This window comes from Gopherus flavomarginatus, chromosome 7, assembly GCF_025201925.1.
Source record: "Gopherus flavomarginatus isolate rGopFla2 chromosome 7, rGopFla2.mat.asm, whole genome shotgun sequence".
NCBI lineage: Eukaryota > Metazoa > Chordata > Testudines > Testudinidae > Gopherus > Gopherus flavomarginatus.
In genome coordinates, this window is record NC_066623.1 from 14,443,082 (window position 1) to 14,460,507 (window position 17,426).

Consider the following 17,426-nt stretch of genomic DNA (forward strand, 5'->3'; position numbering starts at 1 on the left):
GAATCTAACAATGGATGCTGCCTGCGCACATGGTGAGAAGAATAATCCCCTCAGGATTCCCCTTCCTACCTGCTGCCCAAAACAGATTTTTGTTGTTGGCAAGGAGAGGGCCACGGGTGGACCATCCTCATGATCACTTTACCTCAGAGAAGTACATCAATTAGTCTTTCAACTCCTTGGTGCTAAAGGAGGGAGCCCCACTCTCAGCAGATATAAATTAACCTTCTGCCATTGACTTCAGTGAATTTATGCTAGTTTATACCAGCTGAAGATCGAGTCAAGAATGTTGTATTCTCATTGGTAGCAAGGGGATATACTAGCAATGCCATCACTATGGGGATAATGGTGGAGTTAACATTTCACACACACCCCCGACAAACACGCACAAAAGAATTTGCTGAATAATACAGAAATCAAAGTACCTATCCAGAAGATATTCCATTTAACCCCAAATGGATTTTTGAACTCAATAATCCAGATGTTGACATTAAGATGCACCTCTTTTGTTACAAACACTTTATTGATAAAAAACAAAACAAAAACAAGTGTTTTTCTGTTCCATAACAGCACTTTTTATAGTCCGCAGGTTACAATACAGCACTACTATCCTGTACAGCGCAGAGAAATAAGGTTCTAGAAGGCTGCCAAAAGCTGCAAGGCATTTGCAGCATATATATCTATTAACACACTTAGTTAAAAGATAAGGCTGCAGCCCCAGGAAATCCATACTGGATTTAATTCACCCAGTTACGCTGCAATGGAACAATATTTACAGCATCATGGAAAGGCTGCATAAAAGTTGTAGTGCACAAACGCATGCATTGAGGGTTATGCAATCAAAGTGTCATGTGAATAATTACGCTTGACAATACTTTAAAGCCTCAGAAAACAAGCCTGTCAATCTTGCCCTATAAAGTAGGGTGTTTTATTTTACTTTTCCATGTGCATTTTCACCCTACATGTATGTAGATGAGAACCTTCAACTTCTTTATTCAAACTGTGCACGTCATCTGCACTTCGGCTGGAGCACAACCAAACAGAACTTATTTAGAGGGGAAGAACCTATGGGTGAGTTTCTTCTGTGCTGGGCCTTGTAGAAGCACAGCACAGAACTTGCATCCTAAGGGACGGAGCCCAGAGGCGCTTCAAGCCACCTTTGAGCCTGCCAAGTCTCTTGATGCCAGGCTGCTCCTAGAAATAGCCACCAGGATAGCATATGCAGCCCAGGTGGTGCTGAAAAGGCTCACAGTGCTGTGCATTTCAAGCCTGTCCCTCCATCCTGGACAGACAGCCGACAGCATAGAGCAGCTGCATGAAGAACTGAGACTTTGGCTCATTATGAGATGAGAGATGTTTGGAAAATATAACAACTGTGCTACATTTGCCCTCAAATATCTCATAATCCATGGCTATTCAGTAACACTCCTGTAATTCTGCTGACTGAAACTAAACTGAAAAGTCATTTTTGTCAGATGAATGGTCCTGCAGGATCTTTCACTGCTAAGAAAAACACCTTGTGAGTGGAAAGCAAAAGGTTAACTACTTTTTTTTACAATATAATGTTGCCTTCTACAGGACTTGTTAAATGTAGTTCTAGTCTCTCTTTTTAGGGGCATCCTGCCACTCCTACCTAAGTGATGACAAATCACTAGAAACAGATAGATCTCATTTTTCTTCCCCACTCCATCCCCCACGCTACTTGAATGACTGAAGGAAAATGCCAGCAATGTACTCATCTGTTATTTTTCAACAGAACTGAATAGATGCTAGATTTTGATATTGCCCCTCTCCAATGTGCAGGTGTCAGAAGAAAGGCTTAGACATTTTTTGAAAGATGCTCCTTGTAGAACTGATGAATAAAATTGTTTCTAATTGTTCACTTTATTAATGTAACTTCTGTTCACCATTCACTACACTTGCCTACATTGTAACTTCTGTTCACTGTTTGCCATATTGTAATTCAAAACCCATTTTAAAACGCTTACTCCATTTTGTAAAAGCTTCCTCCAACCTTCATTTTTGCAAACCCTGCTGTAATCTTATTAGTTTAGGTTAAATATGTGACTAAGGTATGTATGGATGATGGAATCAACCTCCAGCCCCAGCCTGTCCTGATAAAATAAAGTTCAAACACCAACGGCTGAAGATGCAGACAAGAGCTTTAACAAAGTAAGAAGAGTCCACCCTAAAAAGAAAAGGTACAATAGAAGGACGATCAAAGCCAAGTCCGAGGCTGACAGTCATGCCTGCAACTGACGGGTGATCAATCACTAAACCCAGAGGCACCGTGACACAGCAAGACGTATAGACTGTGGATTCAAACTAAAGCCTAGAAAAAGGATGGGTGAGATGGAAGACTTTGGAGGGTAACATTCTGCTGCCAACAGGGAAGGGCATCAGTGCATGCCCAACAGAGACCCAGCTTGTCCTTGTGCCCGGCTTTCCTGGCCAATTAACCGCCACAAGCTACAAACCCAAGCTGCAAAATCAAGCCACGAACTCAAGTTATGTCCAGGACTGGTAACTATGCAGCAGCTGCAGAATATCTGGGGTGTGTGTGTGTGTGTGTGTGTATTAGGTATAATGTGTGTGTATAAGGATTAAGATGTTATTGGTCATAAATCAGATTGTTATCATAATAAACATGGCATCTTTGTCTTGCCCCCTGAAAAGATCCTGTGTAGTTTTGTCTGTACAACATCCTCCCCTCCAACTACCTATCAGTAATTCCTATAGAGTAATAACTATGGTTCCTCTCAGAGATTTAAGGGCCGGGGGGTAGGGGGGGGGAAAGGTTATGTTCTATTCACAGATTAGGAAAAGATGAAGTAGAACAGTGTTTCTCAACCAGTGGGTCGTGACCTGCAGGGTAGACCATGAAAGGCAATCAGAGGGGATGTGAGACATTGAAAACTTTATTACAATGTAAAGCAGAGAAAATCTTGCTCACCTGCTCCCCACATAGCCCTGCCCTTTCATGGTCAAGTAGTCTCCAACATTCTCTCAGAACACACACCCAGGTAAATTATACAGGCTTTGCAATGGTAGCATTAATACAGTTTTCACCCTGACTTTTATAGTAAAGGTAAGTGGGTCAGTAATCATTTTTTACTTTGCATAAGAGGTTGCCAGTCTAAAAGGGTTGAGAAACACTGCACTGCAAAGGATCTGGAAGAACTCAAGCACATTAAAAGAAACAGCATTAAAAGATTTAAGACAAAATACTCACCTGAATTCATTTAGGGCGTCTACAATTCTGTTATATGCCAAGCTCCGCTGACTGGCATCAGCTGATCTACGGCTCATTTTCATAGCCTTGAAAACAATCATTAAACAGATAACGAACACCAGACATGGCAACAGAAGTAAAGAAAATGGAAAACAAAGTCATGTGTTTGGCTTTATCTTTTATGCAACTAGTCAGGCAAATAACATTTTTTTAAACATGATAAATGATGGCACATTGCCAACTTTCATGTGTAAGGAGAGTTATATGTATTTGCAGTCTCTTTCTCCTCCGCACTTTCAGTCATTAAAGCTAGAAAAGGGTTCAGAGTTTTCATACATTCACTGCTAAAGCATTCCCTAGAAGTGGGGTTTGAGATGACTTTATATGTAAAACTATTCATTCATTCTTAGAAAATCTGACAAGATTAGGAATCAGCAAAACCAAAAATATTAGAGTTATTTAGAGCCCATACAAGGCCACTGAAGGATCCTGAACCTGCAACGCAATCCACTAGAGTGTAGCTGAGGGAAAGAGGCAAAGGACGTCCTAAGCCACCTTTCAACCTTGGTTGATATCAGAGCTGTCTGGGAGCTGATACTTCAGTGCAAGTTAGAGCAGCCTAAGGACTGTTCTAGCTTCCAGTGACCCTTGCAGCATAATGCAGCATGCTTTGTCCCCATCCCCAACATAGTCCCTATGCTGTCAGTAGGAAGCAGGGTCAAAGATCTGACCCACTGAGCATAAATTATCTCTGGTATAACTCCACTACCTGCGAGGAATTTGGCCCACTGTATTACAGATACACTAGTAAGATGCAAGAAAAAAAAAAAGAAATGAAAAAAATAATAGAGAAAGTACAAGAATCCCAAGAGACTGCGTTTACCTGTTCTATTGCACTCTTCAGTTTGTTCATGTGACTCTCAAAAAGAGGGAAATGTGAGAAAAAGAACTCATGAAATTTATTATTTTCATCTTCATCCTTTGAGAGTGAAAATATCACACCAATTGCGATCTTCTTTTTCCTAACAATTCCCGGGCTGAGACCAGAGCTGTCATCTGACAAATTAAAACTTTCCTCTACGGACCTTGAAGGGGAAAAAGAAAAAGCTTGAGGAATTCATTGCTTTAAATGGCAGTTTGAGTTCTATGTAATTAAATATCAGAACATTTAACTTAATTTAACTCCTTTTGTTTGCATTTGCTGTTAAATCATCTTCTTTGGTAACATCGGTGTTGTCACTCTATAAAATATGACACATTATTGAAAGATGGGCCTTAAATCTCAAAGTCCAGATCTGAAAGTTTGTGAATTGAAATACCAGATCCTAACTCCATATTTATCTTTGCCAACGGTTTGCTTTTTTATTAGGATCTCAGGGCTCCTTCTCTTCAGAACTTCAACCCATATTTTTATCTGCAATTTGTTGGCAGTTTCTATTATGTGAAAGAACAGTAAATACTATGACGAAATAAACCATAAAAAGCACCAGAGATCCAATTCTAATTTCACTTACACCAATATAAATACGCCACAGCGTACTGTGTTATGCTGGTGTATGCCAGAGCAGAATCAGACTACAGGAATCTGCAAGAGTCTGAGGAAAAACGAGCTTTATCATCTCTAGCTCACCATCTAGGGAAGACCCCATTCTCCAAGCTTGTGGTCTGACTGCGACGCCAGCGTCTTTGGTAACTGCTGGCACAGCTTCTGGTAAGTGAAGAGCCCGGGGAGGGAAATGGAGTGATGAGCAGGCTGCTAAGAGATGCTGTAAGAATTAGAAAAAACAAGTGAAACATTTTCTACATAGCTAAGGCACACAAAAGAAAAGAATATTGGGGAAATTATTAGCAGTAGCTAATTAGTAGCAGTTAGTGCAGGAGTCGGCAAACTTTCAGAAGTGGTGTGCCGAGTCTTCATTTATTCACTCTAATTTAAGATTTCACGTGCCAGTAATACATTTTAATGTTTTTAGAAGGTCTCTTTCTATAAGTCTATAATATATAACTGAACTATTGTGAGTGCCACTGAAAATCAGCTCGCGTGCTGTCTTTGGTGCGTGTGCCATAGGTTGCCTACCCTTGAATTAGAAGGACCCCATTAAATGCATCTGACATAACTCAAACATCTGACTCATCCTTCCTAGCTATACACATTTCTTATTTTTAAAATGTCCAGTTTAGAGTAAAACCAGCAAAGTGTTCCAGCACATCAGAGCTGGAACAGACTTTAAACCCTCCAGTGTAGAGGTAATAAACAGCACAGGCACTGTATATATCTGTAGATACCTTGCACTGTGTCTCCAAACCCACAAGGGTGAGAGAGAAAATTCTTCTTCAAAAGATAAGAAACTTGGGAGGATGCAAGTCCCCAGTCGTAACAGGCCCAGCATCCTGAGTTTATTGGGGGAAAATTACCCATTCTAAAAGCTGGAGATTATTATTGCCCTCAATAATAATGGGGCACAATATTTTTTAACAAGTTACGAGTTTGATTTGAGTCTTTGAATTGCCCGGCTCATTGGGAGTGGGTTGTAATCAATTGTACTACTGCACTCAGAGTATTTTTAAGTATATCAAAGGTGCCTAAAGTATATAGATAGGTGTCCTGTTCTAACATTAGCATAAATATAAATAAATGAATACATACATTTCAAAACAGATCATTATAGTAGGGAAAATCAGATTTCTGGGATTCTGGTTTTAGGACGTCACCAAGCAACATAGAAAGTGGCTTAGATAATAGGATAGAGGGATATCTAATAGCAATCATTCATTAGTGCTCTCTAGTGTGCTGAGTTTTACCAGATCTTGCTATGCCGCTGTCTCTATCCTCATTCTGCTCCCTCCCAGGCATGTCCATAGGGTTGCTGTGAACTGTAAAATAAGGCATACTAATTAGCAAGAGAATATACATTTTCTGTCCCTCTTTTTAGTGTTCCATTTAATTAACAAAACCAAATCATGCTCATCTCATTCCATTAATTTAGATATTTTCCAACACACTGTGCAAGACCATCACCAAGAGATGCTGTTAAGTTGAATAAGCCAAAACATTTATTTGAAAAACTTTTACATATTTTTCTGAAGTCTGCTTCTTTATTTTAAACACAAAAAGAACCAGACCCACATTCATTCTCTCTGACAAAAAGATTTTGGAGTAAAATTCTAATGTACCAAAAGGGTATTAGCCAAGCAGCTAAAGCCCTTTGTAAAACACAAAAAGAGTAACATAGATTTTAGATGTGTATAAACCAGCAAGGTTGAATAAAAGCTTTATATACAAGTCTGGACCACATAATTAATAATTCTTCCAAAATATTTTACAAAAGTAGTCAGAAGGAAAAGGATTACTATTAAAACTTCATATAGTGAATTGCTTGTTCAACTAAGCCTTGAGCAGCATCTGTATTCACAGCCAGTCCTTATGTGAACAGAAGATCAAAGAAGTGTCTCAATCATAACCTTAAATGTGATATATTTCACAGATCTGTGAAACAAAAGCTACTCATCCATGGAAGTAAGATCCAGTCACTGAATATAAGAATTGTTCATTTTATATGAACCAAAAGTGACACATATTCTTATAAATTTGGTTAAAACAAGTCCACATCTAAATTAGTTTGGAAAGCAACTAGTGTCAAACATTGCCTCCAAAAATAGATATGTACCATGCAAATGGGTACATGTCTATAAAACAAAACTCATTAAGAGACCAGAACTTTTAAAGCATCAGTAGTGCTCTCTAGGATATGTGCTTAAAATTCCTACAAATGATAAAAAGCTAAACAGCTGGCATCTCTGCTCACTTTACATTTTCCCCATGCCCTCCAATTTCACAACTGTATTTTTAAAGCGTATCTTATTTCCATGGCTACACTACAAATCCACACATCTTTGTTACATAAACTAGACTATGCATACAGCACACTGCAAACCTGCAAAGAAAGAGGCGCTCCGGATCAGGCGGAGCGGACCTTGTTCAGAGAACGCTCGCCTAGGGCTGCAAAGCTGTGAAAGACCTACATGGCAGAATGTAAAATACATATGAAAGAATGAGGTTAGTAAAGCAGAGCAGAGTCTGTAGGGGGGGGGGGGGGAAAAGATATAAGCTAACATAAATGCAGACCAACAGATACAGAAGAATACAGCTCTTATGCTCAGCAAGAGTTGCAATCCAAGCTGAAGTACCTATGGTTAAAACACTGTATTTCCAATATTTTTTTTAAAAACAGGATCCAATTTTACATTACCTCCCATAAAAGGGACTTTTAAAATACAAATAATTATTTTATGTAGGAAGTTAGGAACACCTACTAGCTCAAAACTTTAGCTCTATTCACAGATATTAAATTTAGCCTGATATAAAACATCTGTTTTAACATATGTCCATTGACGGAGTGGCTAGGGTACTCCACCTCCCAAGAAGATGAAAAAAAAAAGCATGAATAAATTAAGTTTAATAGAGTGGTGAGAAAAATTACAGGTCAGAATCACTGCTCATGAAAATTAAGAGTCAATACATGAGATTAGTCACAAGAATGGTGAACAGAAAATAAACCTTAACAACTTTAAAACCATAGAAAAATTCATTATTGACTGGTAAGTTACATCAGGGAAATATGTTATACTTGTTCTACGTACGTAATAAAATAAAACATAATACTGACATTTTTAATTAGTTAATTGCCAGCTGCAACAAAAAGCTGAATTTGGGAAGCTATTGTGCACCCAAGGTTTTCTATGTAAATTGATTAAAAAAATTCAGAAGGCTGCACTTCAACTAAAGCTCCCTTCCCTTCTCTTTAAATGACTTAGGGACTAGCAAAAAGAAAAAAAAAAAAGCAGGCTTGTATGAAAAGAGCAGTGTGTAAACAGTCCCCAACAAAAACACACAAACTTTTTTATATCACGAGCTGGCAAGAGTCAGTGAGTTAGAAGCTTTTTTTTTCAAATTTAATTTAGTTATTACAAATGCTCCAGTTATAGATTAACTTCTTGGCCCTGTCTTGCCCATTGTTCCCTCCGCCTTGAAGTGGGAACTGTAAACAAACACTGATGAAAGGATTGAAAGTTCATGCAGTTTCATTGCGGTCTCTGTATTTTTGTTTCTTCTTCTGAAATGCACTGTCATTTGTTAACTGCGTACCTCTGTGACTCCCAACTGATGTACTGACACCTCCTATAGGAGCACACTAGAGAGCTATTTTCCTTCTTTTTGCTGCTGTAGAAGGCCATCATTATGATGCTTTGCTACACTTAAATCACTGACTCGTAACAGTGACAATACTCAAGTTTTAATTTTCCCTGTGGATTTTTTTGGGGAGGGCCAAGAAGGTGAGGGTTGGCAGACTAACAATTTTGCCAGACAAAAGCCACTGTCTTACAAATTGCAGAGGAAAGGTGAGATTTTCAAACCTGCCTGAGTTAGGAACTTCTTTATTTTGGCTCCTAACTCACTTAGGCACTTTTAAAAAATCTCACACAAGGCCCAAAGGAAATACTGAGTAATGAGAAGGACATACAACTTTGACTTTCCACATTATGTAAACGTGGATGCATTTAATGGACAACAGTCTCAAATCCCTTTACAAGGCTTCCTTTGTAAATGAATTACTGGCAAGAAAAGTAGCACAAGCCCATTATAAATATTATACCTCAATTAGCTTGCAAATGATGATGCAAGTTTTAAAGAAATGTGTGCCACAACAAGGAGGAAAAAACATCTGTTGATGTTTCTGAACCTTTTTAAAGCAGGTTCATTTCTGCTGTTTCAGCTATAAAAATTGATTTTAAAAGAATTACTTAATTTCTGATCTATCAAGGCACTCAAGCACATGTTTAAATTTAATCACAAACGTCGTCCCATTAAGATTCATGAGGACATGGATGGACCCTTGTTCCCAAGAACTGATGCCGTTATTTGGAGCCAAAACCCCATTTTGTGGTAACACGACATTCCCTTAGTCTCAGAGGTCTGAATGCTAGAGCAGAAGAGTATGTATGTCCACTGATAATCTTGGAAGCTGATCACTTAATGTTTTAAAATTAACTTTTTCCAGGCAATTTTATTCTAACTACAATAGAACCTTGGCTTGAAAATTAAACAACTAATTAAGGGAAAGTGGTGATTATGTTGGTGTTTTCTGATATAGGTTGTATGTAAATCCTTAACCAAGATGGAAAAAATGCTCTGTGTCCTGTGGCTTGGATCAATTGGATCAGTCTCCAATTGTACCAAGACCTAAGCTGTATGGCTGACTCTCCCCAAATCCATGCCAAGGTTTCTTTCTATAAAATCCATTGCTACTGTTTCAGTGGGTTTTATTAGCTGCATAATAAATGTTCATACATGGAAGTTTTCACAACAGTTTGAAAATCTAGTGCTTATTCAATTAAAGACACTAAGAAAGAAAATAAGCTTTTAATTACCTATGTTTCCAAGGAGTCCATTCATAATTGTACTATGGTCTGGCTTTAATGTATTACTGTCCTGATTAATGAACTCAAGACTGTCCTGCAACCTAAAAAAAAACAAAACAAAACAATAAAATCAGTAATTCACATTTTGGTACAGTGCTGTCTGATTTCATTGATAGCGTGAATGGGACAGACTAGCAACTAGTGCAGGCTTTCATTAAAGTTATGGAAAAACCTTTGCCACCTAATAGTGTTCACAAAGCCAGGCCAGCTGTACAGTTAACACATGCAAACGGAGCAGCAAGTAGCTCAAAGACAGACCCACTCTGGAACACCTCAGTCCCAACAGAAGTTATTGAGTGCCTTCAACTCTCACTGAGTTCAGTAGCAATCAAAAGTGTTCAGCCCCTTGCAGGATCAGTCTCCAATTGCCAAAGTGTCAACACCTGCTCTGAAGGAACAGTCCATCCCTTTGTTTAAGGCAAGGTGAGGCGGAGATGACCACAAGCAAACAGTGGACAGGCAAGCCACAGGAAACAATACAAAGTTCCTTGTGATGTAGAAAAAAGAATTGTGAGGCTTGGGCATGATTCAGAATTCTCTTCCAGGTAGTGCTTAGGTTGAGTTACTCCGACTCAATGATACTATTTCTAATGTACTCACGTGTTTAGACTTCCATAGATGCTACTTCCAGTTCGAGCTGTAAAAACCTTGCTAAGCATAAGCTGAGGAGGAGAGCTATAAGACAAAAAAGGAAGAGATCAGTACAGAACTATTGTCCCAAGACTTCCTTTTTTCTCCATTCACATCCCTTCAGATTTTAAAGGCTTAAATGTATAGCACAACAATTAGCCGAGCATTATAATACATCTAAAACCATTATCAGGATAAATACTATTTGTACCTGAACCTAGAAACTTCCTCTGCTCTGCATTGGGAACATTCAGTTGAATAACAATTTTATCCCAATACAGAATCTTGCGAAAAAGACATCAGTTTAAAAAAAAACAAAAACAAAAAAGACAGAATGAGTCTCACCGGATCTGGTGAATTTTCAACGTAGAACCCTTATAGCTCATGGCCACAGAGCCAAACATCATCTCCCCAAGCATATTGGCATCAGAAGAGCATCGAGAACCCTGCAGAACAAATCAGTTAATTATTTTGTTATGTACCTGAGCATTTCAAAAGCATGTTTTTAATTAAGACAACACAGAAACAAGGAAAAATATTAAAAAATGCTTTGCTCTGATGGATGCAAATATCAGGTACATTTGCAACACACCATGGTGTAGGCCATTTAAAAGCCTATGATTGGCTGAGGTAAGTTCTAGTCCAAGAAGCAATCTTAAGGTAGGTTTGAGGACTGAACCAATCAGTACAATTAACAGAACAAACCTATCTCTATGGAAGGTGCTGTGCATTTCAGTACTGGCTGCTGGCAGTTGTTACTGAAGATACAGCTGAGTCATAAGGGGTGGAGTGGAGTGTGATGTAGTCTCAAGAATTGATAAGGGATCAGTCCCCAATTTCAAGGCCTAGATTAAGGGGTAGAATTCTACAGCCACAGGCAGGTTTGTATGGAATGCAACCTGTTTATAAAAATGTACAACTCCAACAGATTGCTATACAACTTATCTTCCCAATTAAGATTTCTCCTGTTTGCAACATAGGTAATTATAAAGAAAATTAGAAGACCTAAGTAGTCTGTGAAATATTACACAATAGTACAGAAAGCATTTCTAGAGGTGACCAAGTGATGCAAAAAGGGATTAGTAATTATGCTCAAATAAAAGTATTGAGTTTGATTCACAGTTATTTGTACAATCTCACGAGTTGTTGTTCAGGAGTATTCAGAAAGTCACTCTGGTATTTGTGAAACAGTTCACAAATACCAAAAGTCTCACAAACTTTAGTAAAATCATTTTCCATCTGAATCTTTTTATTAGCAGTAAGTTATTTGTAATTCATTATTTTCCTCCTTTAAAAAGTTTCAACTATCCAGACAAGAAACAGAAAAAAATATCAGGTGACTTAAAGTGACCACTGAATAATGAATAGTAAATTGCTGAACAAAAACAGTTCACAGTCAGCTGAAATGTGGTCACAGACTGTTCCCTCTCCCCTGATTCTCCCTTTTCCACTGCAAACAAAAACTAGGTCTTCACTTTTAAGGCCATTCATGGATTAGCCCCACCCTATCCATAATCTTTTATGTACAATCAAGCCTTCAACCCTCCCCCCTGGCCTTGCCAATGATGCCAGACAGCCTTTATCACTCATCAGTCCGATCGTCCCTCAAAACACCTTAGTGCTTTTGCCCAGGCTACTCCTTAGCACTAGGAAGAGCTCCCCGTAAAAATCCAAACAGACATTATATTGTCCTGCTTCAAAGGCTCTCCTTAAATCTCGCTCTGCCATTTACCAGATATTTGACAAAGGCAAGGCAGTGGGTGTGCTGCATCTTCTGCTTATTACACTAACAATAATTGTGTCACTGTTATCTTGTGTTCCTCCCACATCTGTTGTATCCACCTGTGTCTCGTGTCTTATATTTAGGTTGTAAGCTCTCAGTTCCTCCACTGATTACTGTCACTCACTAGTTGTGGTACTTCTTCCCAGGTGATACCATGCACTGAATAAGATCACCCTTTTTCATAATGCCACAATAATACCATCTTTCCAGTCCTATAGCACTTGTTCTGTTACCTATATTTTGTTAGAGTTTCATTAGCTGCTCAGTCAGAATTTTCCCTCCTGCCTTCAGTACATCTGCTTGAATTCTGTGAACATCAGGCATTTCCCTTGTTTGAGGCCTCTGATAACTTCTTTGATTTCATTGGGTGTTATCTTCTATTTCTAACTTAGCACTGGCATTTCATTCAAACCTGTGCATGATTGTTGGCTCTGGACAGTTTAATCTGAATGGAAACATTCTTTCCAGGCTTGTTCTTCGTGCATTTTCAACATCTGTCCACGACAGTCATTGATGGGCATCACCTGTGATGACCTAGTCTTTCTAAGAGGTCTTTCACTATTCTATAGAGCTACTTGAAATCTCGTCTCTTGTGTTGCTGCTTCTGCCTCTGCAGCCTTCTTCTGAACCAGACATTTCTATCTTACCTGAATTTCTTCTTTATTTCTTTGTCCTTTCCTCTGCATCTTGCATCTGCCTCTAAGAGTTCTGCCTGTGTCTTGCACAATTCCTTTTTTGCCTTCAGGGTTTTCTGTTCGTCATTTGCTGCCCATGTTCCAGATGTAATAATTTATGCACCTTACTTTTGCTCTCTTCGGAGGCCCACTACTTCCTCTGCTGTCTCGACTACTATCTTCTTCCAGGTTGACCATCTGTCTTCCAGACTTCCATCAGTCTGGTTCTGTAAAATACTGGAACAGTTGCTAAATGCAATCTGATCTGCATTTCTTTGTCCTGGAACTTCTCTATTGCTGTAACACTCTTTTTGTCCATCTTTGTGGTCTTTTTGGAGTTTAAAGTTGTAACGTGGCCTCTCAGAGATAATGATCTGAGCCAACATCTGTTCCTCTGCTGACTCTGACATCCCTCAAAGAAGACGCTCACCTCTTAGAGATACACACATGGCCTCTCTTTACGGTGTTTGAGCCACAGAGATTCAAGAGCCATTCATCATTATAAGTTTGGATGCCTTCTGCTGCTGTGCCCAGGACAGCTTCCCAGCCAATAGAGTTGTTGACAATTTGTGCATGGAAGTCATCTATCATCAAACTGAGGTCCTAATTAGGCATGTTATCCAATACTTGCTGCACCTGCTTGTAGAATGTATTCTTGTCACTGTTGCCTAATGCATTTGTTGGTCATATACTTGGGCTACATTTATACTACAGAGCTTACAGCTGTAGCACTGCAATGCAGATGCTCTATGGTGAGGGGAAAGAGCTCTCCCGTTGACTTAATTAATCCACCCTCAACAACATCTGTTCCTCTGCTGACTCTGACATCCCTCAAAGAAGACGCTCACCTCTTAGAGATACACACATGGCCTCTCTTTACGGTGTTTGAGCCACAGAGATTCAAGAACCATTCATCATTATAAGTTTGGATGCCTTCTGCTGCTGTGCCCAGGACAGCTTCCCAGCCAATAGAGTTGTTGACAATTTGTGCATGGAAGTCATCTATCATCAAACTGATGATAGCTCTCCTGCCGACGTAGCGCTGTCTACACCAACACTCAGGTCAGTGTAACTTATATCACTCAGGGAGGTGGCTTATTCACACCCCTGAACAACATAAATTAAACTGACATAAATTCTAGTGTAGACAGAGTCTTGGATTATTGTACACGTTTTGTTCGCATCCTGGCTGTTGTTATTCCATCATTCACTGGCTCCCAAGCCAGCAGGGTTTTCACTGTGATATTATCCAGCATAATTCCCACACCTCTTTCATGGGTTCCTCCTCCTCAGCGTAAGATTGCAGCACCATCTTGCCACTCCCGCCTACCTCATCTCACTGACACCAAGCATGTTCAGATGGTATTTTTTCATTTCTCGTGTCACTTGTGCCAACATTTCTGTACTACACATAGTAAATACATTCAATATGCCTACTCTTGTTACAGATTTGGTTGTCAGGATTCAGTGTCTCCAGTTCTCAGCTTCCTTTTGGCCTTCACCGAGATCTGTCATACTTGGGTTTTGAGTTCTATGTGCACCTACAGTCCTCAAGTAATGGCTTAACGGAGCTGCGTCTGTTGCAGTAAGGTTAACTCTGCCACTCTTAGCAACAGTGCCAGTCCCACGCTCGGATAAAAGAGTTGGATTCTGCAGCTGGATTTGTGTCCTACTCAGGTAAAACCTTACTGCAACACAAACTGTTCAGTTAATTCTTATTAATCCTGTTTGTTATGTTGTACCAAAGGGCCAACCAAGAATGGAGTCCTATTGACCTGTTTGTGCACTGTACAAACACATAGAACTAGACTTCCCTTTGTCATCTTCCTTGTCCCAAAGAGCTTATATGCTAATAACAATAATCATGTACAGTGCCCAGCACAATGAGGCCTTAATTGGGACTATTTGACTCTACTGTAATATAAATTATTTTTATTATTTACAACAGTAAGAGCACTTATGAAAATTGGGCTATATTTGTAACAAATAATTTGACTAGCTCTGATTTGCTGCATTCCATCTCCTTTTAATCTTCATTTGGCAACTTCTGCCTTAAAATACCACAGTTCAGAATTTCACACATATTTAACACATGGTTAAGAAAGATTTAAATCACCTGGCACCAGCTGAATGTGTCGCTATAAAGGATAATGTACACTTTCATGATTAAGCAGCAGGCAATGGCATTCACTAACATTAATCTAAACAGGTTCTCAGCCAGCAGAGTGTTCATCAGGGTTAAGGTCAGTCCCATCAGGAAGGAAGATGAGAGGTGGTTGTGTACTGTTTTAAATGTGTGTGTGTGTGTGTGTCTTTTACAGAAATTATTTCCTCAAATTACTTTTAGTAAATATAATTCATATCACATACAAATCTCAACACTTCACTAATATCAGACAGGCCTACACCATAGTAATACCAGATATAATGTCTGTCAATGCATGGGGAAAAACAAACAATTATAGAATATAATAAAGAAACCATGGACTATCCTATGGAGAAAGTGCAATAGCAACACAGTATACAAGTACTTATTGAAAAACATGTGGGTTTGGAAAATCTTTTTTAGCCAAAGATGAAGACGGAACATTCAAAGAAGTTACTGTAGTGTGGTACGAGTAGGGATGCTTACCTACCTTCTTTGCATATTAGAGAAATCAAGGGATGTTAATTCTTGTTTCCCAAATAATCCAAATATAAAAGCGAAGGCTCACAGAGTTTGTTCAATTGCTTCCTTAGGGCCTAATCCATGGTTCATTGAAGTTCATATGAGATCTTTCCATTGACTTCAAGAGTCTTTGGATCAGGCTCACAATGTGCAGTAGAACCTCAGAGTTATGAAAACCACAGTTACAAACAGACCAGTCAACCACACACCTCATTTGGAACCGAAAGTTCAGAGTTATGAACATTTCAGCGTTACGAACAACCTCCATTCCCGAGGTGTTCATTAACTCTGAGGTTTTACTGTATATGTAACGTTTAGGAGTTTGAGCAATTGTTTTTTTCTAGGTTCCAGCAGAGGGGTGTTCAGAGGACAAATATGGTGCCCCCTGAATGGCACATAGTGAGGAAATACGATTTTAAAATGAAGTAGGAATTCTAAAAGGGGAACTGAAAGGGTTTTTCTATAAATTAAAATATTTGTAAATATTTCAAAATAAGAAGTATCTGGGTGTTTAAAAGTCCAATTAATTGTGAGTATCTGAAAATAATAATTAATTGCTGTTTTCAAAACACATTCAAATAAAAAATAAATAAATGGAGATATCCTATCTCCTAGAACTGGAAGGGACCTTGAAAGATCATTGAGTCCAGCCCTCTGCCGTCACTAGCAGGACCAAGTACTGATTTTGCCCCAGATTTCTAAGTGGCCCCCGCAAGGGCTGAACTCACAAGCCTGGGTTTAGCAGGCCAATGCTCAAACCACTGAGCTATCCCTTCCCTCTTCTTTTTAATCCATTGATCCAAATAGAAGCCTGGCCATAATCCATCTCTGCGGGCGTAATACCATGTGTATAAAGACACAGACATCAGGTCATGGGTCCCAAACCAAAAAGCATCCCTACAGAAGTCAATGAGACTTAAACAAATGCCCAGAGTTAAGAATGAGCTTCAGTGCTTTCCTGAATGAGGGCTTTAGAGACTAAACTTTTCTCGTATGTGATCATCAGAGTGAGAAGAGCTATATATTTACTGCTGATCGTTCTATGGCGATCATGGATTTTCGACAGGCTGGACCAATGGCTTCTTGACAAGTTAAGGGTTGACTCAATTACCTGTGCATAATATTTTGCATTTGACATATTTCTGTCTATTGTTATTGTGCTGATTGCCTCCTTCAGTACGAGGAAAGAGCACATGACGCCATGAGTAATCATGCATTTCCCGTTACTTGACAGGTGAGAGTTTGCCATAAGCGATACTGACTGAGCACAAAGGAGGAATGTCACGTAACATCATATGCTATATAAAGTACTGCACACAACAAGCAAAAATCTGCAGACTAAAATTAAAAAGTTACCCAGGCCAATCAACCGAAGATGTTCTTGCAGCTGATAGAAACTCATGCCACTCTTTCCTCTCATCTATGTGCTGTCTTTCCAAACAAATTCATAAGTAAGCAGGGTCACTTTTTGTACTCATGTTCTTTTTTTGCTGGCAGTTCCTCTGGCTCCCCACTAGCTGCGCCTGACCCTGACTGAAGTAAATGCCTCAAGGACTCCTGGAGCTCAGACACTTCAGAGCTGCTGCGCTTGGGCACTAGGCAAAACAACAACAAGCCACATCCTTTGACTCTGTCAACTCCAGATGGCGGAGCAAAGACTTTAGAACAACATTTGCAAATGTGGGTGCCTAAAATTAGATACTTCAGTGTGGTGATATTCACAGGGTACTAAGTATGCACAGCTCCTATAGAAATCTATGGGAGCTGGGTTTGCACACTCTCTGGGAAAAGTTAGACTAATTATTTAGGTGACAACCAAGTTTGGCCTAAATCTAAACGACTTTCCCAATGTCACAGAGTGAGCTAATGCACAATCTGAAACAGAATCCAGGCCTTCAGATCCTCCCCAGAAATAATGAATATGTAAAGAAGGCCACTGGATTCTTCTACTTACCCTACCTA

The 17,426-nt window shown here is 39.3% G+C and overlaps 1 protein-coding gene across 5 annotated transcripts in view; it reads right to left on the reverse strand.

The window, feature by feature from the left end:
• The window catches only part of FNIP1 (folliculin interacting protein 1), a 93,879-nt gene that overhangs the window by 21,849 nt on the left and 54,604 nt on the right, over positions 1-17,426 (reverse strand). For 4 of the 5 annotated variants that reach the window (XM_050962540.1, XM_050962541.1, XM_050962544.1 and 1 more), the window contains exons 4-11: positions 10,685-10,785; positions 10,310-10,384; positions 9,659-9,750; positions 7,165-7,248; positions 6,032-6,103; positions 4,860-4,995; positions 4,113-4,314; positions 3,230-3,315 (exon numbers count right to left, since the gene is read on the reverse strand). In XM_050962540.1, coding sequence (XP_050818497.1) covers positions 3,230-3,315; positions 4,113-4,314; positions 4,860-4,995; positions 6,032-6,103; positions 7,165-7,248; positions 9,659-9,750; positions 10,310-10,384; positions 10,685-10,785 — 848 coding nt within the window. The remainder of the gene's footprint in view (positions 1-3,229; positions 3,316-4,112; positions 4,315-4,859; positions 4,996-6,031; positions 6,104-7,164; positions 7,249-9,658; positions 9,751-10,309; positions 10,385-10,684; positions 10,786-17,426) is intronic. The other variant, XM_050962542.1, reaches the window with a different exon arrangement.